Source organism: Cebus imitator, unplaced genomic scaffold (assembly GCF_001604975.1).
Source record: "Cebus imitator isolate Cc_AM_T3 unplaced genomic scaffold, Cebus_imitator-1.0 Scaffold83, whole genome shotgun sequence".
Taxonomy (NCBI): domain Eukaryota; kingdom Metazoa; phylum Chordata; class Mammalia; order Primates; family Cebidae; genus Cebus; species Cebus imitator.
In genome coordinates, this window is record NW_016107398.1 from 5,446,069 (window position 1) to 5,468,695 (window position 22,627).

A 22,627-nucleotide genomic window follows, 5' to 3' on the forward strand; every position below is an offset into this window, starting at 1 on the left:
GATCTCAGCTCACCGCAACTTGCGCCTCCTGGATTCAAGCGATGCTCCTGCCTCAGCCTCCCAAGTAGCTGGGACTACAGATGTGCGCCACCACATCCAGCTAATTTTTTGTATTTTTAGTAGAGACAGAGTTTGACCATGTTGGCCAGGCTGGTCTCCAATTCCTGACCTTGTGATCTGCCCGCTTTGGCCACCCAACGTGCTAGGTTTACAGGCGTGAGCCATTGCCTTCTGTTCATTGCTTTTAAGTTATAAGAGAGGAGATAAAGAAGGAAACAGAAAAAAAAAAAAGAAAAAGTATATAAAGAAATACTTGGATTCTAGCCCTCTTCTTTTCAAAATAAGAAAGAGGCTGGGATTCTTACGGTGGAATAGGATCAGAGCTAGATGAAGGCCGTGGGAGATTTCATTCTGGGAAGAGGGGAGGAGTGAGGAGGGCAGGAGAGCTGTGCAGAAGTCACAAGCCTGAGCCCTTCCCCCACCCTGGGAAGCTCTCATGGCCAGGCCTCTTTTCCAGCAGAACCTTCTAGGAGGGCAGTCCCTTGGGAACTGCCTGGAGGACTCCTTGTCCCATGGTGCCAGGGGCTCCCAGCTATCCTGGGAGTTGCCTGGAGTGTTCTTTCTGGAACCAGGACAATCAAGGTGGCAAGATATTGGGGTGAGGAGAGTGTACCTCTGAAGCTGTAGGAATGAAGGTGGGATCTAGGTTACAGCTGTATCCAGGCCTGGCCCCGGATTCCGTTACTTCCTTTTTAATAAATCATCTGTGGCTTTGAAGGGAACATACCCTTGTGGTGTTTGCAGTAAGAATATAATTTGGAAAACATGCCTCCTTGAAATTTACCATGACTATAAGTTGCTGGGCATTTATCTCTGAGGCATTCTGCCTTTCACATGTTATAGCTCATTCAGTCCCTTCAACTGCCCAGTGAAGGAAGGTACTGCTACTACTGGTTTTCTTTTTTTTTTTTTTTTGGCTGGGGGGGGGGGGGGTTTTTTTTTTTTTTTTTTTTTTTTTTTTTTTTTTTTTGGCTGGGGTGGGGGGGTTGCTTTTTTTTTTTTTTTGTTTTGTTTTGTTTTGTTTTTTTTGCCATTGAGTCTTGCTCTTGTCGCCTAGGCTGGCGTTCAGTGGCGCACAGTCTTGGCTCACTGCAACTTGCGACTTCCGGATTCAAGTGATTCTCCTGCCTCAGCCTCCTGAGTAGTTGAGATTACAGGCATGTACCACCACGCATGGCTGAGTTTTGTATTTTGAGTAGAGGCAGGGTTTCACCATGTTGGTCAGGCTGGTCTCGAACTCCTGACCTCGTGATCCGCCAGTCTCGGCCTCCCAAAGTGCTGGGATTACAGGCGTGAGCCATCGCGCCTGGCCTATTAACACCATTTTACAGATGACATTAAACATGACCAGGAGGCAAACCCAGGCCCTGACCACAGAGTCTGTGTTCTTCCACCACCAGACTACATGGCCTTCTTCCAGGCTTGCCCTTGAGAATAAAATATTTATGAAAGAACTTCGTGACCTCCAAGCTGTGTAAATAAAGCGTGATGGTAGTGTCACGTGGCCTCAGCCAGCACTCACTCTGTGCAGATGACTTTACATGCAGCCTCTTATTTCAATCTCACCACCACCTGCAAGGTGGATAATTTTACAAGTAATGAGGAAACTGGGAGTCAGCGGTGGGCAGTTTGCAGAGTGCAGAGCTCTTAGATGGGAGAATGGAATTTGGGCCCAGGTCTGCTTGTCTCTGGAGTTCTGGCTTCACCTCACCTGATGCTACACCTCCCCGAAGTTAAGGGGCCTGGAAGGTATACTAGAAATAAGGGGGCTGAGGCGAAAGGACTTTTATTAAATCTTAACAGTAGCTGGTAATAGAACTAGAAGTAGAGGTCAGTCCCTTGGATTGACTTGGTCAACCATAAGATACAATTTTTTTTAATCCACACTTACATGACTACTCCACGGTCTACTTAAATCATAGCTTCTAGTGGAAGAGCTTGTCCACATTTATCCATTCACCAAGCATTTGTGGAGAGCTTCCTGCCCACCAGGCGCTGTGGGAGGTGCTTCGTGTGCAGAGGAAACCCGGCTGCAGCCTGGCCATGGCGGTCCCTGACCTGGTGGGTGCTCAATGTCTGAGAGAGTGTAAGGCTAGAGCAGAGTGGCCCCTGAATGCTTGAGGTACAAAGATGGGGGGCTGAACCAGTTTTTCAGGGTAGGGCAGGGAATGTTGAAGGCTTTGAGCATGCATCAGACATGCCTTGTAAAACTTATTTACACTTTGGCTACAGAACCAAAAGTGGACAGGAAGGCTAGGGGCTGAGAGGAGGCTGTTTGGTCAAGTAAGAGGTGATGGAGGCCTGGAGTGCAGTGTTTCCTGAGAGTTAGGGTCAGTGCCCCATTTCTCTCTCTAGCTTCCAGCCATGGGGTGCAGTTCTGACAGCATCAGCATCTCCCAGCGTAGATATTGCTAAGTAGGAACTTTACATTGGAGCCATTGCTTTTTTTTGAGACAGAGTTTCGCTCTGTCACCTAGTCTGGAGTGTGGCATGATCTCGGCTCACTGCAACCTCTGCCTCCTGGGTTCAAGTGATTCTTCTGCCTCAGCCTCCTAAGTAGCTGGGATTACAGGCACCTGGCACCACTCCTGGCTAATTTTTTGTATTTTTAGTAGAGACAGGGTTTCACCATGTTGGCCAAAGCCGGTCTCAGACTCCTGACCTCGTGATCCATCCGCCTCAGTCTCCCAAAGTGCTGAGATTACAGGCGTGAGCCACCATGCCCAGCCTGGAGCCATTACTTTTAAGTATCTGGGATTAATGACAAATCCCACAGAATGCCAGGACAGATCCTGGCTCTACTCTGCTTGAGGACTTTAAGGAAAGCAGTTTATTGGAGCATCTTATTTTAGTCTATATGTCAAAAAAAGATTGTTTTCCCTCAACAGCTATATCACTTCCCCTTGACAGCATGTCGACGTGCACGCCAAGCTGCACTCATGCCATGTGTGTGCATTCAAATCTGCTCCACGCCGAGTTGGGCTGGATGGGAGCGGAGGCAGATTGGCGAGGGAGATCACATTTAGAACTGCGCTTGCATGCAGATTTCCTTTCCCTCCTCCCTTTTTGACGGACAGAGATGCCCCATAATCCACCCACATGGGCTGGTTCAATGTATACGGCTGGGTGAACCTCTCAGACAGAAGTGGTAGGGCCTGGCACATGTTCCCTGCCGAAAGGGAGGGTCCCATGAGAGGCCTTGTGGACCAAATGCCACCAAGTGAACTGTGAACCAGGCATGTAACATCTTTAATCTCCCAGGGTAGATGACTGGCCGCTGTAGAAACTGGACAGAAGTTAGGAGTGGTTGTTTCCATTTAGAAAAAATGGCATATCTGCTCACCTCTGAAGCCTCAGGACAATGGACTGGGTCTCAGGATCTCACTCTGGGAATGACAAGACTTCTATATTTGCATAGGTAGATTAACTCTCAGTCCTTTTGAAAATCAACAGAAATAACAGCTTTGCAAAGCTTCACATCTTCTCTGAGAACTTGTATCTGGTGATATGAGAGTTGTTCCTGATACAAAACCCAAGCAAAGTAGATTGTTTTTACCCTGCAGTGCCCTTATCGGCACATTCTGTCACCACTAAGTATTGGGCTTTTTTTTTTCTGCAAATATGTTTAGGGTGAAGAAGCTGAAGGAGACCTTTGCTTTTATTCAGCAGTTGGACAAAAACATGAGCAACCTTCGTACCTGGTTGGCTCGAATTGAGTCTGAGCTTTCCAAGCCTGTTGTTTATGATGTCTGCAATGATCAAGAGATCCAGAAGAGGCTCGCTGAGCAGCAGGTGGGACAATCAGAAATGAGCTCTTGAAAGAGGACAGGTGTCCGCAATGTGCACTGACTCAGGCCCTCCCCATATATCTCTGTGTGTTCACATGCTCGAATTTCATAACATTGGTTTGCTCTTTCCAGAGAAAACTGACCACCTTTCCATGTTCTTACCTCCATCTCTTGAGTGCTCCCTCCCACATGCACGTCACTTTTTGTGAAACTGAGTGAATCATGTTTAAGATGCAAACCTTAACCTTGGTGGTAAATAAGTTTTTTGGTTTTTGTTTTTTTTTTTCTGTAAAGTTTACACTGAAGTAAATAAGGTTTTTAAAATTATGTCTGTCTTTAACTCTGATCATTGTTGTGTTCTGTTAATATAGCTTTGGAAGGCAATGAATTGAAAGAAAAGCAACCTTTCTAACCAAGGAAGGTTTGCATGGGATCATATTGTGTGTGACTGGTATAGCTTTTTTTTTTTTGAGACGGAGTTTTGTTCTTGTTACCCAGGCTGGAGTGCAATGGCGCGATCTCGGCTCACCACAACCTCCGTCTCCTGGATTCAAGCAATTCTCCTGCCTCAGCCTCCCCAGTAGCTGGGATTACAGGCGTGCACCACCATGCCCAGCTAATTTTTGTATTTTTAGTAGAGAAGGGCTTTCACCATGTTGACCAGGTGGTCTCGATCTCTTGACCTCGTGATCCACCCGCCTCGGCCTCCCAAAGTGCTGGGATTACAAGCATGAGCCACCGCGCCTGGCCTTGGTATAGCTTTTTAAAAAATTAAAACAAGAAAAGATGTGATAGGCCGGTTGCGGTGGCTCACGCTTGTAATCCTAGCACTTTGGGAGGCTGAGGTGGGTGGATTGCCTTAGCGCAGGAGTTCAAGACCAGCCTGGGCAACATGGTGAAACCTCATCTCTTAAAAAAAGAAAACAACAAATTTTTAAAAAGAGGAAAAAAAAAAGTATGATAAAAAACATGCTTAGACCAGTAGTTTAGGAAGCCTCTTAAGAGCTGCAGTGCTCTGTGCATTTTTGTTATCAGATATGTGTGCTCTGAGCCAATGCTGGGGAATGAACTTTGTATCGCCTTCTGGAGATGGTGGCAGCTATCATTTATAATAGAATCCTCTTATTAACTGAACTTTGTTGAGCTCTGGGAATTGGATTTAGTCTGGTTAACAGTGGCTTATTTAAAGTAGTGTAGGTTTCAGATATTGGTATATTATCAAACAATTAGAATAGAATTTAACTTAGTCTTTGCCTTCTCACAATGTAATTTGGATATTAAAATTAATGGTGTAGTTTTATGACACTTATCACAGCACTTGGACATCAGCGATGTCTTAACTCATCCAGAGTGGCAAAACAGGTTCATCACCTCTCTCCCTCCCTGCAGCCCACCCATGGGGCACAGAAGTAATATTATCTCTTGATGACTAAAAAGGCCGTGTTTATCCCTAAAGAGGTTTTTCAGTTTTTTCCTGTGACCAGTTTTTTCCCTTCATAAATGTTATTTTTCCCAAATTGGGAATTGCATCACTATTACCATCAAAGGACAAGACTCCAGAGATCCCATGTCTCCCCAAGCCACCATAGCCATGGCTGGACTTTATCAGCTGGGGAGGCGAGCTCTGTACCCCAAATTCCTCCCTTGGGCTGATGAAGCCCTTGAATGTGCTCATGGGGAGGTTGTGGATGCCCACACTGCTGCATGCACCATTTGGTGTGTGTGTGAAGACAATAAGGTCTTAGTAGATTGAAGAGTTTGGTAGCCTATAAAAGGTTGAGAGTTCCTACTGAAGAGACTCAGTTTCTTTTTCTTTTTTTCTTTTTCTTTCTTTTAAGCGGCAAATCCATCATAGGGATTCTAAAGAAGACCTCCCTGAAACCATGTCTAAACTGGAGGCCTTTGGGGTTGGGTGGTATGGAGTGGATCCCATGTCACCATGGGAGTCTGTGGGGTGATGGGCTCTCAACCGGAGGACACCTACCACTGTGCCAACCCTCACATGGTTCAGCACATAAATCCCAGATGTTCCAGTGTTTAAACTTTGTATCAGGTGCTGATAGCACAAAGGTGAGAGGGACTCAGTGTGTACTGCCAATCCCACGGTGGAAATGCACCCAGAGAAGTATCCTCTGGGCTGGGAGAAGGAAGGGAGGAACAGAGGTCCTTTGATGCTGACCCTCCTGCCGCTACCAGCATCTCAAGAGGCTTCTTACTCTGTTGTAATCACAGGATCTGCAGCGAGATATTGAACAACACAGTGCCGGGGTGGAATCCGTGTTTAACATCTGTGATGTCCTCCTGCATGACTCCGACGCCTGTGCAAATGAGACTGAGTGTGACTCGATCCAGCAGACCACCAGGAGCCTGGACAGACGCTGGAGGAACATCTGTGCCATGTCCATGGAGCGGCGCATGAAGTAAGAGCTCAGCTCCCCCAGATGTCTTCTGCGTGGTCAGCCGAATGCAGTATACCCTTCTGACCACACTCACAGTAACTATTTCACTTAGAAATGCACCAGGTGGGCCGGCACAGTGGCTGACGCCTGTAATCCCAGCACTTTGGGAGGCCGAAGTGGGCAAATCACCTGAGGTCAAGAGTTCGAGACCAGCCTGACCAACATGGAGAAACCCCATCTCTACTAAAAATACAAAATTAGCCGGGCATGGTGGCACCTGCCTGTAGTCCCAGCTACTCAGGAGGCTGAGGCAGGAGAATTACTTGAACCCGGAGGGTAGAGGTTGCAGTGAGCCAAGGTCGTGCCATTGCACTCCAGCCTGGGCAGCAACAGTGAAACTGCATCTCAAAAAAATCAAAAAATAGAAATAGACCAGGTATTGGCATTGAAGGCCCAATGCTTATCAAAGGATTTATTCATGAGAAACATAACGGGAGTCATGTCTCTCCCCAGCTCTCCTGTGCAGGGTGTGGCTATGGGCTGGCCGCTGTGCTTCTGTTGACCTCGCCTAGCTATCGTGGAGGCAGCCCTGTCTCCTAGTGTTTTTAGCCTCTGTGAAGCAGGAGCTCTGGGGTGCTTGGCACTCCCAGGTGGGAGGAGCACAGATAAGAAGTGGCGTCCCTGTGATTCCTCAGAAGGGGTAACACTGTTTAGTGGGTCTCCCCCACTAAACAGTGTGAGTGACGGGATTAAAGAAGTAGGAAAGCACAGGCTTGGAGGGGATGGCTTGTGTTAAGTCACTTCCCTCCCATCAGAATCGAGGAGACGTGGCGTCTGTGGCAGAAGTTTTTAGATGACTATTCCCGCTTTGAGGACTGGCTCAAGTCTGCCGAGAGGACGGCAGCCTGCCCAAATTCCTCAGAGGTGTTGTACACGAGTGCCAAGGAGGAACTGAAGAGGTTCGAGGTAAGCGCCTTCTCCTTCCCAGCCTCCCGATCATAACTCAGCCTGCAGTGAGCGGGGCAGCTGCCGAAATGACCTCCTGAAGTAGCCAGCGGCCCCTCACCTCTGGGGAGGGCTACCCAATCCACAGCCTTTCCCCAGCTGCTGAGATGGCTTTGCAAGACATGGCTGATGTATGCCAGCGGCTATGCAGCGAACTTGAAAGCCTGTTCTGTAGCTGGCATCAGGACTGGTGAATTGGACCCTCTGCTGCCAATGCAGTTTGGGGGGTGAACCCCTGGCAGCAGGTTGCTTGGGGTGTAGCAGGGAAGGAGAGCATCCTGGCACTCTGCACGCTTTGGCTCTGACCCCTCCCGTGCGGTGCAGGCCTTCCAGCGGCAGATCCACGAGCGGCTCACTCAGCTGGAGCTCATCAACAAGCAGTACCGGCGGCTGGCCCGGGAGAACCGCACGGACACGGCCAGCAGGCTGAAGCAGATGGTCCACGAGGGCAACCAGCGCTGGGACAACCTCCAGAGGCGGGTCACGGCCGTCCTGCGGAGACTCAGGGTAAGTTCCTCTGCACCTGGCTCGGCTGTAGGTTTTCAGGGAGACGTGACACGCCATACGCAATGTCAGGCTTGTCACCCAAGGCAATCAAGGTTTCGCTACAGGCCTGAGCTGTCTTAACGTTCCTCCAACACAAAGAAGCCCAAAGCTGCCGACGTTCATTGGTTAAAAGAGGGATTTGCATGTGGGGCTTCTTACGCAGGGCCTGTTTATGGGACTTGTGTCACCAACACACATCTCTTTTTACAACTTCCATAACCCGTGGTGGTGTACCTGTTAGCACAGCGTCCAGGGCGCCGCCTCACTGGGTCTGGAACAGGCGACACGTGGGCCCCTGGAAGGAGCCCCGCTCTGCTCATCTGTCTGTTTTTATGGGCCCCACCAGTTCTCGCGCTGAGGAGGATGGACAAGGCGCATTCATGCATGAGCCCCTGTCTGCACCAGGGGGTTGGGGACTGTGATTATTCTCTGCATTTCAGAGCACACTGAGTAATCCCAAAGGTTTGGTTTTCGAAGGTAAATATTCACCCTAGATTTCTGTCATTCAGAAGACGTGCTGTGTAAAGCTATGTGACTCCAGGTATAAACTGAAAGGACTGTCACAGGCAGGGACTGCAGGACACAGTTTTAATTTCTGGGTCTGTTCTCAGGGCAGGGCATTGTTGAACACATTCTAGAAAGATACGAATGGCTGGCCGGCCTGCCTTCCATCCCTCCTTCCTTCCCTCCCTCCTTTCTCCCTGCCCTCCCTCCCTCCTTCCCTCCTTCCTTCCTTCCTTCCTGCCTTTCCTTTCTCTTTTCTCCATCTCAGGAAGACACTGGCTTTTCTAGTCGTCCAGACAACTCCCTTGCATTTCTTTCTTTCTTTCTCCCTTCCTGTCACTCTTTCTTTCTCGCTCCTCTTTCTCTCTTCTTTCTTGACAGGATCTCACTCTGCTGCCCAGGCTGGAGTGCAGTGGTGACATCATAGCTCACTGCAGCCACAAACTCCTAGGCTCAATGGATCCTCCTGCCTCAGCCTCCTGAGTAACTAGGATTACAAGTGTACATCACCGTGCCTGGCTGATTTTATTTTTTGTGGACATGAGGTCTCACTATATTGCCCAGGCTGGTCTCAAACTCCTGGCCTCACGTGATGCTCCACCTTGGCCTCCCAAAGTGCTGGGATTACAGATGTGAGCCACCGTGCCTGGCCTCTTGCATTAATTATCTCCTGCTGATCTGCCTGTGGCTAATTGCCTTCATTTGGTACTAAATGCTACACTGATGTGAGTATCAGCTGCCTATCTGTGAAGTGGTAACCTGAGAGGCATCCTTAAATGGAGGTGATAAATCTGCTCTGGGTCTTCTTTCTCTGGGGAGACACATTCAGAATTCAGTGAAGGCAGAAGGGGGCACCAGGCTGACCTCAATCCTGAGGAGGGCTTTTCCATCTTGAAGCTACTAAATCTTTCTGTCAAGCAAAAGCTACAAAAGGCTGATGCATAAAAACAGGCAGAAGGCCTGGCCTGGCCCGGCCCGTCAAGGGGCTTCAAAGGACAGAGGAAAATCACTGATTTGGACTACAGAATTATAGAATTTCAAATGCTCAAGGACCTCAAAGACCATAATGAACATTTGCACTCTCTCCCCAACTTGCCAGTGTAGAAGCTGGGGCTCAAAGAAGTGGGGGTGGGGGGTCATTTGGTATCACAGAGCCAGGACCAGACCCCAGGCTTCTGAACACAGTGCTTCTGGGGCTTACTGGGTACCCCAGTGGGAGATTGCTCCCTGAGTATTCTGGGCACCCTTTCCTTGTGGCCAAAGGTGACCTTGCCATCTGTCTGCACTCCTGTTCAGTGGTCAGTACAAATGTGATTTCCTCCCCCATTCTGCAGCATTTCACCAACCAGAGGGAAGAATTCGAGGGTACCAGGGAGAGCATTCTGGTTTGGCTCACAGAGATGGACCTGCAGCTGACCAATGTGGAGCACTTCTCAGAGAGCGATGCTGATGACAAGATGCGCCAGCTGAATGTGAGGGCCACTTTCTTAGCGCTTCTGAAAAGAACTCACGCTGGCGGCGGGGGGGCGGGGGGAGCTGGCCAAGTGCAGATTTCACCCAATACTCTGAGAGCAGACTTCAGGCTACTTCCCACCTGTGTACTACTCAATTATCCCGTGCCAGGACACTGTTCTCTACGGCCCAGGAGTATCTGTGTCACCAGCGGGGCCAAGAACAGAGATCCACTCTCCCATTGTTTCTGATGTCTGTATGACAGGCTCATGTCACTGTAATTCTCTCCTTGGCTAGATTTTGGAAGAGGTTGAGAAATGGAAATTTGCCTTCCCTCGTATAATGGCACCAATGAATATTATTGTGTCCGCAAAAACAAATGCCCATTTGTGGCTTATTATGGGAAATGTTCTGTTTCCACCACGTTTTGTTTTGGCAAGTTCTTTCTCTCCCATCCAATAACAGTAAATGTCCACCCGTGTCAAACCTTCAGAATTACTTTAATTGGAAAAGCTAGTGCCCACAAATAGGGGAATACAGACAATCATTTTAAATTTTATTTATTTATTTGTTTATTTTTTTGAGACAGAGTTTCGCTTTTGTTGCCCAAGCTGGAGTGCAATGGTGCGATCTTGGTTCACTGCAACTTCTTCCTCCCGGGTTCAAGGGATTTCCCTGCCTCAGCCTCCCCAGTAGCTGGGATTACAGGCGTGCACCACCACGCCCAGCTAATTTTTGTATTTTTAGTAGAGACGGGATTTTACCATGTCGACCAGGGTGGTCTTGATATCTTGATCTCATGATCCACCCACCTCGGCCTACCAAAGTGCTGGGATTACGGGCATGAGCCACCCCGCCCTCCCGGCCAATCATTTAAAATTCTTAAGGTGTCATTGTCACTTAATTAAAAACTAAAGCTAGAGTAGTATGTGAAGGAACAAAACAATAGTGACATTTGGGTGTTTTTTTCTGTGGCCCCTTTAGAGGAAACAGGCTCTGGAAGCCCGGGGGAACTTTCTTTGAAGTCCTTTCTTTCCCCTCTCTCAACAGGGCTTCCAACAGGAGATTACATTAAATACCAACAAAATTGATCAGCTCATTGTGTTTGGGGAGCAGCTGATTCAGAAGAGCGAGCCCCTGGATGCCGTGCTGATCGAGGATGAACTGGAGGAGCTCCACCGCTACTGCCAGGAGGTGTTCGGAAGGGTCTCCCGGTTCCACCGGCGGCTCACCTCCCGCGCTCCGGTATGGGCACTGCCACCTAGAAAGGGTGCCTGGGCTGCTCAGTTTACGTGAGATAAAATTTTTAAAAAGTTAGACTCTCTTACCACAGTGAACTATGGTTTGTATTTTGGTTTAAAAAAAAAAAAAGACTATATTGAAAAATTTTAATTTCCACTTTTATTACTATAGAGCCACAATAACTTACAGATTCCCGTTCCCCGGTGGAAAGCATGGCACTTCTGAGGCACATGCTCCTCGAGTCTGTTTTAAGTATTCCTCCAGACTGGGCTTGTCTGGCATGTGTCTCTTCCCCTAGAACTCCTGAAGAACTCTTCTGGCTTTTATTACATTAGTAACTTAGGAATTTATTTGCCCTTCCCTTGTTCTTAGAGGCTGGCAGCTTTTAGTATTTATGCTTTTCTGATGCTTTGTTCTCATCTTGGAAGAGTCAGCACAACAGTTTCAAAAGCAACTTTGATGTTTCCCTGGATGAAAGGCCTTTTTCTTTGGGAAGTTCAGGTGGAGTTAAGGCCACCATTGAAAGTTTATGGCCTTTGTATGCCTGAAGCTTGAATGATGACTGTTGACCAACACAACTGGCCACTCTCTCTTTTTGTCTTTCCCACTGGCCACATTCAAATGTAGTTATTTCATCAGACATGGCCTCAAAAATTACCCTACAATTCTCATTTTTAAGTACCGCCACTTAAAGTCATTTTTTTTTTTTTGAGACGGAGTTTTGCTCTTGTTACCCAGGCTGGAGTGCAATGGCGCGATCTCGGCTCACCGCAACCTCCGCCTCCTGGGTTCAGGCAATTCTCCTGCCTCAGCCTCCTGAGTAGCCGGGATTACAGGCACGCGCCACCATGCCCAGCTAATTTTTTTGTAGTTTTAGTAGAGACGGGGTTTCACCATGTTGACCAGGATGGTCTTGATCTCTTGACCTCATGATCCACCCGCCTCGGCCTCCCAAAGTGCTGGGATTACAGGCGTGAGCCACCGCGCCCGGCCAAAGTCATTTTTCTTAGACTGAAAGAGATGTCCTGACACAAGCAGAATACAGACACTGAACAATTAAGTTGGAGGACAAGAAAGAACCTGATGGATACAGTTCTTGAAGTCATGAGTCTTATCCAGAACATTCAAATGCCCCTTTCAAAAATACTCTGATTCTTGGAAGAACCTGACATTAACCATCAATGAAACTTTGGCAGGCATGCCCTTATCTCTTAAAGTTGTTTAACTTACATTATCAAACTTCAGCTTTTTTTTCCTAAGGAAAAAAGCTGGAGGTTTTGGAAAATACGGATTCTAGGCTCCACTCCAGATTGTCTAAACTGGAATAACCAGAAACAGGACCTGGGAACCTGATCTTTTAAAGCTGCCTTAGAAATGCTATTGGCGGTTATTTTTGGAAACTGCTGGACAAGCAGACTTCTCATGCTCTTCTAATTGCGTAGCCTGTGAGTTGATTAATTCTAACAACTGGATACTCTGGTTTAGGGCTTAGAAGATGAAAAGGAGGCCTCTGAGAATGAAACAGATATGGAAGACCCCAGAGAGATCCAGACTGATTCTTGGCGTAAACGGGGGGAGAGCGAGGAACCCTCATCTCCTCAGTCCCTGTGTCATCTAGTGCCCCCGGCCCCGGGCCACGAGCGGTCCGGCTGTGAAACCCCTGTCAGCGTGGACTCCATCCCCCTGGAGTGGGACCACACAGGCGACGTGGGGGGCTCCTCCTCTCACGAAGAGGACGAAGAGGGTCCATACTACAGCGCACTGTCAGGTAACAGCTGGGTTCCCAGCGCCCTGGAAAGTGACCTGTTTGGCTGTTTTTAGCCCCTTAGCAACATGGCCAGCTCTTAATGACCAAGAGTCCAGCTTGTGGCCAACCCTGACTTCTGTGGCTTCTTGTGTTCTATCCTGCCCATCTCTTAACTTATCTGAGAATTGGCTCACTCTCATTACAGGTGGAATGAAAGGGGAAAAAAAAAAAATTCACATTCAGACATTAAGGCTATTCAGTGATGACTCTGGCTGTCTGGGAGACTCATCAGTGATTTTTTTTTTTTTTTTTTAAGACAGGGTCTCACACTCTCACCCAAGCTGAGTGCAGTGATGCAATCACGGCTCATTGCAGCCTCAACCACCAGCGCTCAAGCAATCCTACCACCTCAGTCTCCCGAGTAGCTGGGACTATAGGTACACGCCACCACACTCAGCTAGTTTTTAAATTTTTTATAGAGACAAGGTCTTGCTATGTTGCCAGAGCTGGTCTTGAACCCCTGGGCTTAAGAAGTCCTCCCACCTCAGCCTCCCACAGTGCTGAGATTGCAAGCATGAGCCACCATGCCCAGCCTCCCTTTCAGTTGAGTGTAGAGTATCAGTAGATTGAGCTTCTCCCTTGTTTTGATACCCATTGTCCTGCTTTGGACAGTCGAGCTGGCTGGGGGGAAAAATCCTTCTGGATTTCAAAATCCTTTTAATTTAAAAAATAAAGGTTAGTTTTCTCCTCCCAGCTGACAGTGTTACTACTGTGTGTTAATATTTAGGTATTAATCTTCAGGCACCTCCAGTGAGGCAAATTACATTGTTCTTTTTCAGATGTAGAAATCCCTGAAAATCCTGAGGCATATCTTAAAATGACCACAAAAACTTTGAAAGCATCTTCTGGTAGGCCCCCGCCCATGCATGTCTCAACATGGCAGCATCCTGTGGCACACACTGCATCCTCAGCCTCGCTCCCATGTCGTGTCTGCCTGTGCCTTCTGTGGACACCATGCGCCTCGGTCCTTGTGTCATGGTGTATTTACACTGCCGTACTCACCCATACCTGCGTGCTCCTTACAAAACCCCGTCCAAGCCAGAGCTGTCTCGACACCAACCCTCTCCTCCCTTCAGGCCTGTGCAGAGGGAATTTTTCATGGTGCCTTTTTTGATTTTTTTTTCTCCATCTAACTGAAGTCCTTTGGCATGGGCCAAGCTTTCTTCATGGTGGCTTGGTTTGGAACTATTTCCTTGCTTTACTGGGATCTCCTGATGGAACGGGGTGGATGGGTGAGTGGGTAGGGGGTAAAGGTACTGATGATTTGCCATAGGAGGAAAAAACCTTCCTGTCCTTGATTTTGCAGCTTTAATCTTCAACCTTTGCCCCATCCCCATCTGCCATGGTGGGTCGGGGAGAGCCCTGAGGAGCCCTTGGGTTCCCAAGACCATCTTGATGTTCACTGTTCCCCTCACTCCTGAGAGGCCTTCTGCCCTCTTGGTCCCCAGACTCGGCCTTGCCGTTCAATGTTCCTACCACCTCGAGACCCTGGCTCCAAAATGCCACTCATCCCACAGCAAATCATGTTGGTCGTGCTCCATTGTGTACCCATGTAGTGAAGACACAATGTCGCTGAGTTGCATGACTCTCATCTCATTCTCTTCTGGGACATACTGACATTTTGCAAACATGCATGCTTTGCAAGGAAAGCTGCAGAACTCATTTTCATACTATAACCTGATGCCATGTCACCCATGACCTGTTCGTTTGGAGAGAATGAACTACCGCTTGCTGCCTTTCATTTCAGGTAAATCCATTTCGGATGGCCACTCATGGCATGTTCCCGACAGCCCTTCCTCTCCCAAGCATCACTACAAGCAAACGGAAGGTGATGGGAACGTTCCACCTGTTCCTGCCGAGTCCAGCACCGCTTATAACCCACCCTATGTAAGTCTTGACTCCACTGGGACTATAGCCTTTGTGTGTGAGTAATAGTTACATTTGCAAGAGAGATCTGGTGTGGACCGTGTGTGCTCACTCCCCACCCCAGGCATACTTTGGGATGGTTTTCTCATGGTTATGGTATCTCTGCTGAGCTATCCGTACTTCATTAGAACCCTGGCAAAATCAATTAGACTTAGAGGTAGGTTTCTGGCCAAAAACCATCTTAGTGTATGTTGGTGTGGTATAACAGTCATTATTACTGTCAAGTCAGGTGTCTGTGCAAATAGTGAGCAAGCAAGGTGCTGCCTTTCCTGAACTACTCTCTGAGCTCCCAAGCCTTTGTCTTTTTGTGGTTTGTTTTGTTTGAGATGGGGTCTCATTCTGTTTCCCAGGCTGGAGTGCAGTGACACGATCTCACCTCATTATAACCTCCGCTTCCTGGGTTCAAGTGATTTTCCTGCCTCAGCCTCCCAAGTAGCTGGGATTACAGTTGTGCACCACCATGCCTGGCTAATTTTTGTATTTTTAGTAGAGATGGGCTTTTACCATGTTGGCCAGGCTGGTCTTGAACTCCTGACCTCAAGTAATCCATCTGCCCCAGCCTCCCAAGGCACTGGGATTACAGGCATGCGCTACTGCATCCAGCCTTCAAGCTTTTACGTTAAACTTTTGACCATACATCCTATTCCAAAAGCCATAACTTCATATTCAGGTTTGATGGTGTGCTGCAGTGGACACGGATTTGATTCCTAGCCCTACCAATCCATCGCCATTGTACTTCAGGCACTTCGACTTGCCTCTTTAAGCCTTTCTTACCTGAAGATAAAGCCATTTCACCTAATTGTTGTTAAGATGATTGTGTATAGGCCGGGTGTGGTGGCTCACACCTGTAATCCCAGCACTTTGGGAGACAGAGGTGGGCAGATCACGAGGTCAAGAGATCAAGACCATCCTGGCCTTGGTTTCACATGGTGAAACCCAGTCTCTACTAAAAATATAAAACTTAACTGAGTATAGTGGCTTGCACTTGTAGTCCCAGCTACTCCGAAGGCTGAGACAGGAGAATCTCTTGAACCCAGGAGGCAGAGGTTGCTGTGAGCCAAGATCACGCACGCTACTGCACTCCAGCCGGGCAACAGAGTGAGACTCCGTCTCAAAAAAGAAAAAGATTATTGTGTATAAAGGTAAAAGAAGGTCCTTAGAAGTAATGATTGTAATTATTGCTCCTGTATTGGTCTGTGGTTTATAGCAACGGCTGTTTCTTCTTAGTTACATTTTCCTCAGCTGGCAGCTCCTGGGGGGACAACCTTGGGCAGCACCAAGAGATACTAAGGAGAGAATATGATTACATTATTGGAGAAGATTCTGCCTTTGCATTGCCAAATCCAAGCCAGTTGATAATGATCTGTCTGTGTCCAGTTCAGAAACTCTTCCTCTTCCTTAACAAGCAGGTGTCATTTTTAATCTGCCTCTCTGCAGTGCAGAATAAGAAGATGGGGGAAGGACAGCAGTCCCTAACCTCTGCCTGACATCCTTGGCTCATGTGGCTTGGCTATCCCTTTCTGTGATGATGCCTGTGTTCCTCACCTGGCCGCTTTCAAAAGTTCGACCCTTTGATTGTGGCTGAAACCAGACGTATCACCACAAATCTGAAGGGTTTTTAATTTTTTTCATTTTGCACAAATAGGCCATACAGACATAATCCAAAGAAAGCAGAGCTTTTCTAAAAGAGATACTTTTATTTTTGGAAAGGCTCAAGATAATACCCCAATCGGCTATGTGATAACAGAAGAGTCAATACGTGCAGTGAAAGATAAACACTTGATAACGAATGTCCCTGGGAGGCAGATTCATCCTGTGTGCATTTCTGATTCTGTGATAATGATGCCAACCACCTCCACGGAGTGACGGGGTGGGGGAGCAGATAACTAAAATTCTGTATAACACTGTGAAAATGTAAAAGTGCTAACTAACACAATAACAGTCTGGTAAGCTCAACAAATTGAGGGGTGTTTGGAAGCATGCAAATTAAAACAGACCTTTTTTTTTTTTTTTTTTTTTTTTTGGGAGACAGAGTCTCGCTCTGTCACCCAGGCTGGAGTGCAATGGCACAATCTCAGTTCACTGCAACCTCTGCCTCCCAAGTTCAAGTGATTCTTCTGCCTCAGCCTCCCAAGTAGCTGGGATTACAGGTGCACGCCACCACGCCCAGCTAATTTTTATTTTTTTAATAGAAACGGGGTTTCACCATCTTGGCCAGGCTGGTCTCGAACTCCTGACCTCATGATCCACCCGCCTCAGCCTCTCAAAGTTCTGGGATTACAGGCATGAGCCACCACGTCTGGCCAAAACAGACCATTTTCTTCCCATCGTTGACATCTAGTCTGCTTCTCCCTCCCTGGGCCTTAGCACACTTTATTTCTGCCGTCAGCTTTGCCAGCTTATAAATGCTACCTAGACACTAAAGCACCACAGTATTCCTAGCAAGATACTTTTCAAAGGAAAGGGCCCCATCTCCTCAGTTCTTGACTGTTAATATGAATCCAGTTGTTCTTCAGACAGCCTTAATGTTTACAGATGGTAACTTTAAAACTGGCTAATTCTAGGGAAAGCTGCTATTACCTCCAGGCACAGATGGTGGCAAAGAAGACCCACGAGTCTTGAATGGCAGCCCACAGCCGGGAGACGGGAGACTGGCCGGTATCACAGCGCAGCAGTCAGGTACTGCCTGTAACTAGCAGTTGTCCAGAGAGGCAGAGTATGGTATTGTCCTTGCTCAACAGAACATTAATTAGATATTCACCAACTATATGATTCACCAAAACTGGGGGACTTATCCTACAACAACCAATGTTATTTTTAAACCAGCAGTTTGTATTCATGAACAAATTCCTACTTAGTTCAGTGTAATTTGAAAACTAGTCTTTAAATATTGGTAAAATAAGCCTCCTGATGAGTACATGCTTTCACTTTCTACATTTGTATGTAAAGCTCAGACATGAGGATGATGATCAAAGTGTTGTCTCAAGTGTCTCCTCATTCAATCCAGTAATTACTCAACTAAATCTAAAGTAAAGTTGACAGCATTGGCCTGATTGTTTGCGGGCCAAAGGAGAAAACTGAAAAAATTCAGCATGAATTGAACTGCTGAGCTTGAAACTGTAACACATACTGGCAACACTGGGTTTTCTACCTCTGACCTCCCACTTCATTCCAGTCTTTGTGGGAGTGTAGGCCTCAGATCCTGTGCTATTCCACATTCTAGAGGAGAGAACTCCTAAAACCAGACCCCTACAGTTTATCATACTGACCCCCAATTAGCTGGAGCAGTGAAATCTGTTGCATTATTGCTTGTTTTAATTGGCTGTTTTTAAATTCCAGGTGCCTTTGACAGATGGGAACTGATTCAAGCACAAGAGCTTCACAATAAGCTGAAAATAAAACAAAACTTGCAACAGCTGAACTCTGATATCAGCGCCATCACCACTTGGCTGAAAAAAACTAAAGCAGAGCTAGAAATGTTAAAGATGGCAAAGCCTCCCTCTGATATCCGGGAAATAGAACTCAGAGTGAAGAGACTGAAGGTGAGTGAGAGGTGTGGAAGGGAAGAGGAATTCAGGATGTGCATGTGATGAATGCATTGCTATGCTGGACGAACATATCACATGTATTCATGGTGTAACTGCAGTTATATCACATGTATTCCTGGTGTAGCTGCAGTCTGCAGATGGTATATGGTAGAGGTCACTCTTCATGTCAGTTCCATAGCTGGCAAGGACGTAGATGCAGATTTTTGTTTTCATATGGAAGAGTATCTAGAAATGATCCTGATCCCAGAATGCTGGGGAGATGTGACTCAGATCTCCAGAGATGGAAAGATCTGACATCCGAGGCACTTCTAGACTTTTCTGGAGATAGCAGTGGCCACTGTCAGGCAGTGTAAAATCACCCTTCCAAACTGTATGCACAGTTTCAGGAAAGACTGGTGGTGGAACCTTCCTTGAAAGGCCTTGGGAAAGGACCAGCTCACCTGCTGATGAATCCCATGGCCTGAGCTCATCACCCTTTTATGCAGTTAGGATGCATCATCCACATAAGTCCTGGCCCCACTGGAACTAGACCAGGGAGCTGCAAAGGGACAGTTTGAGCCTGCATGTTAGGGGTGTCCTGAGCATTGGCCTGAGCTCCTGAGACCTAGGGCAGGACTTTTGGGGGTATCCAGGCCCCCTTCATATTTATACTTTTACTTTCTGCATCAGTATATTAGGGGTTACCATTCCACCTAAGGAATAACATTTCTGGGATATCTGGGAGCAAATGCAGGATAACCACATATACTTTTTCTGGAAGACCTTTAATCTGGCACAGAAACATTATTAAGCCAATTGCAGAGCAGGCGCTGTAGAGGTCAGCAGGGTCTCCTCCTGCCTCTAGCAGGCCTCTGCTTTGGGGCCCTGTTGGCCAAGTTCACTGACTTTGTAAGGCAGCCCCCTCACCTGATGCTTCCCAGCCAGTCACAGGCATGGTCACTCTGATTTCTGTGGCCACAACTTGGAAAAGTGTGTGGAAGATTCTTTCCCTACTGAGGTTCAAAATGAGCCCCTCCTCCCCAGTTTCAGAGCTCCTAACCTCATTGTTTCCTTCTGTGGTAGGAGATATTGAAAGCCTTTGATACCTACAAGGCATTAGTAGTCTCTGTCAACATGAGCAGCAAGGAATTTCTGCAAACCGAGAGCGCCGAATCCACAGAGCTCCAAAGTAGACTCCGCCAGCTGAGCCTGCTCTGGGAAGCGACACAGGGCATGGTGGACAGCTGCAGAGGGGGCTTAAGACAGTCACTCATGCAGTGCCAGGTATGTTGACTCAGCACCCAGCCTCCTAGAGCCGGCAGCCAGGCCCACGTGGTGGGAGCAGCAGATATTTTTATCATTGTCAGGCTGCTTTGGTGCAGCCAAATGTGGCTTATGTCAGGAAACGTGCCTTACCATTTGTTTCCAAAGAGGCCCTCTGGCCATCTCAGAGACCCACTGCCTGCCCCAGGTCTCTTGCTCTGTTGCCCAGGCCCAGAGCCACTCCTGGAATAAGGGTACCTGCAAGTGACCTATAGGTTAGAGATGCCCCCCTACAACTCCTCTTTTTGTCCTCTTGCTGAGTGAGTAAGGGATCTGGCCTTGAAACAGGAGCAGTTACTGCTTAATAGCCTCTGACTTTGGGCAAATCATTGAGTCTTCTAGACCTCAGTGTTCTCATCTGAAAATGAGAATCATTCTGTGCCTACCTCTTAAGGTTCTTTTTAGGAGAAAATGAGGCAGTGTGTATAATCCTAGCCCAGTGCCCGACATGAGTAAATGCACAGCGGGTGTCAGCCCTGCACCACTGCCTAGCTCTGACCATGTCTCAGGGAACATGAGCCCACCCCCTGCCTGTCCTAGTGGGTTGTTTCCCTCCACCACAAAGCCCAGCGGATTGGCTGAGGAATGCGTGTGGCCTTCATGTATAAAATTACTCTGGCATCCTGAAGCCCCACCTTCCTGTTGGCATTTTTATTCGCTGCCTCCTGGCACTGTACCGAGTGCCTGCCTTCTTTCTTTTTCCTTGTTTTGGGGCCCTGGCATTTAGTTTAAAGCTGGCCCTTGTGTTCACTAAGTAAGGCAAAAAAAGCAAATGACTGTGATGGATTGGAAGCAGCAAGCTGCATTCCTAGCATGCCGTCTTCCAGGGCTCTAAGAAATGGCAGTGCTCTGATGTGTGTTGTGTTTTAAGGACTTCCACCATTTGAGTCAAAATCTGCTGCTGTGGTTAGCAAGTGCCGAGAACCGGAGGCAGAAGGCTCATGTCACCCATCCGAAGGCAGACCCCCAGGCTCTCCTGGAGTGTCAGAGGGAACTAATGGTAAGTTTCTTCCCAAAGGCTATGTACTGCCACCAGCCTCTGTCAGTCCCAGAGAGGCAGCGCACTCAGGTAGCCTCGCCTAGTATTTCAGGAACTGTGCCAGTGGTGTTTCCCTGTAATGCACAAGTTCAGCCCTGCTCTTCCTCCAGTTGGTGTCTACAGAGCAGCCCTTTGCAGTTCTGAAGCCAGATGACTTGCAGGAATGGAGAGCCACAGTCCACAGAACTGAGGACATAGGTGGCCTGATATCCTGAGAACCTTAAAGCCATTTGAGTGGAAGTATTTTTTTCTTTTGTGACTACTGCTCATCCAAGGAGAAAGATGGTGCTCATTTGCTCCACAGCTGTGATGAGCTGAGTGGGTTTTCTGTATCCACGATGGACAAATCTTTCTTCTTGGAGGAGAGTCATGTCCTTGTGTATTCGGCAATAACACACCATGATGAGATTTCTGTATTCTTATTGCTCAAGGTGACATTTTCATCCATAAATCTGTATGTGGTTTAAATATTTTAAATTTTAATCAGAGTGCTAGCCATTGTTTAAATATATATGTATTGTTTTCCTGAAATGTTGGCAAAGCCTCAGTCTCTAGAGCAGTGGCAGCCAGTAGAACTTTCTGCAGTGATAGAGATGGCCTGCATCTGCCCTGTCTAGTAACCTCATGTGGCTATTGTGACTGAAGCTGAATTTTTAATTTTAGTAAATTTAAATAGCCAGATGTAGGCCATGCTCACGCCTGTAATCCCAGCATTTTGGGAGGCCGAGGCTGGCCAATTGCCCAAGATTAGGAGTTCAAGACTAGCCTGGTCAACATGGTGAAACCTCCATCCCAAAAAAAAAAAAAAAAAAAAGCTGGACATGGTGGCGGGCACCTGTAGTCCCAGCTACATAGGAGGTTGAGGCAGGAGAATCAGGTGAATCCAGGAGGCAGACGTTGCAATGAGCCCAGATCGTGCCACTGCACTACAGCCTGGGTGACAGAGTGAGACTCCATCTCAAATAAATAAATAAAATGAATAGCCACATGTGTCTAGTGGCCATATTGTAAGCAAGATAACCTCCCTTAACAATTAAAGCCTGTCTGGCTGGTATGAACCTCCATGTTTCTAAACAGTATGGTTATGCCTGCTGGGTCTCAGTTGATTGACTTTAGTTTCCCTTTACTTCCTTCGGTGGTAGATGAAGGACCTCTTGCCTCACTTGCCTTGCCTTGCCTCACACACCACTTGCCTCACTTTCCTTCCTCTCATTTCTCCAGCGTCACAACTGTCTTCAGCGTGAAAAGAAATAAAAAATAGGGGCAGGGTATAATCCACCTGCTATCTAAACAGTGCTGGGCTGGAGGACACAGACAGGTGGATGTGAGAAATAGAAGGTTCTGGAGTTCAGTACCACCCATCATTCATTCTGGAACTTTTCTGGTACTGAGAAAAACCTCATGTGGCCACACTAGCTTCCCTTTTGACAAGTCCATTTCACACACTTTTTCTATTTTCAGCAACTGGAAAAGGAGCTGGTAGAATGTCAACCTCAAGTGGACTTGTTACAGGAGATTTCAAACAGCCTTCTCATTAAGGGACATGGAGAAGAGTATATTGAAGCTGAAGAAAAGGTCCATGTTATCGAGAAGAAACTCAAACAGTTACAGGAGCAAGTGTCCCAAGACTTAATGTCCTTACAGGGAACCCAGGTGAGTCTACCTGTAAAGATTACCATATTAGATACAGACAGGATGGCGGTGTTGCAGCCCTGCTCTAAGAGAGAAGCCGTAAGAAAGGGGCAGGTGGGCCGAGTGGATCCTCATGTCCTGCCCTTTTCTAGTTGTGCAGACTTTGGCTACATAAGCAGCCAGGCACAGTGGCTCACACCTGTAATCCCAGCACTTTGGGAAGCTGAGGTGGGTTGATCGTGAGGTTAGGAGATGGAGACCATCCTAACACAGTGAAACCCCGTCTCTACTAAAAGTACAAAAAATTAGCAAGGTGTGGTGGCATGCGCCTGTAGTACCAGCTATTCGGGAGACTGAGGCAGAATAGCTTAAAACCT

General features: G+C 47.5%; 1 protein-coding gene across 13 annotated transcripts in view; it reads left to right on the top strand.

Moving 5' to 3' along the window:
* Window positions 1-22,627, top strand: part of SYNE2 (spectrin repeat containing nuclear envelope protein 2) — a 405,273-nt gene that overhangs the window by 362,527 nt on the left and 20,119 nt on the right. For 9 of the 13 annotated variants that reach the window (XM_017533965.2, XM_017533967.2, XM_017533969.2 and 6 more), the window contains 14 exons: window positions 3,690-3,852; window positions 6,081-6,268; window positions 7,063-7,213; window positions 7,577-7,759; window positions 9,637-9,774; window positions 10,805-10,999; window positions 12,482-12,764; window positions 13,583-13,651; window positions 14,551-14,690; window positions 17,294-17,408; window positions 18,069-18,271; window positions 19,340-19,540; window positions 20,451-20,579; window positions 22,080-22,271. In XM_017533965.2, coding sequence (XP_017389454.1) covers window positions 3,690-3,852; window positions 6,081-6,268; window positions 7,063-7,213; window positions 7,577-7,759; window positions 9,637-9,774; window positions 10,805-10,999; window positions 12,482-12,764; window positions 13,583-13,651; window positions 14,551-14,690; window positions 17,294-17,408; window positions 18,069-18,271; window positions 19,340-19,540; window positions 20,451-20,579; window positions 22,080-22,271 — 2,350 coding nt within the window. The remainder of the gene's footprint in view (window positions 1-3,689; window positions 3,853-6,080; window positions 6,269-7,062; window positions 7,214-7,576; window positions 7,760-9,636; window positions 9,775-10,804; window positions 11,000-12,481; window positions 12,765-13,582; window positions 13,652-14,550; window positions 14,691-17,293; window positions 17,409-18,068; window positions 18,272-19,339; window positions 19,541-20,450; window positions 20,580-22,079; window positions 22,272-22,627) is intronic. The other 4 variants (XM_017533970.2, XM_017533971.2, XM_017533972.2 and 1 more) reach the window with 2 other exon arrangements.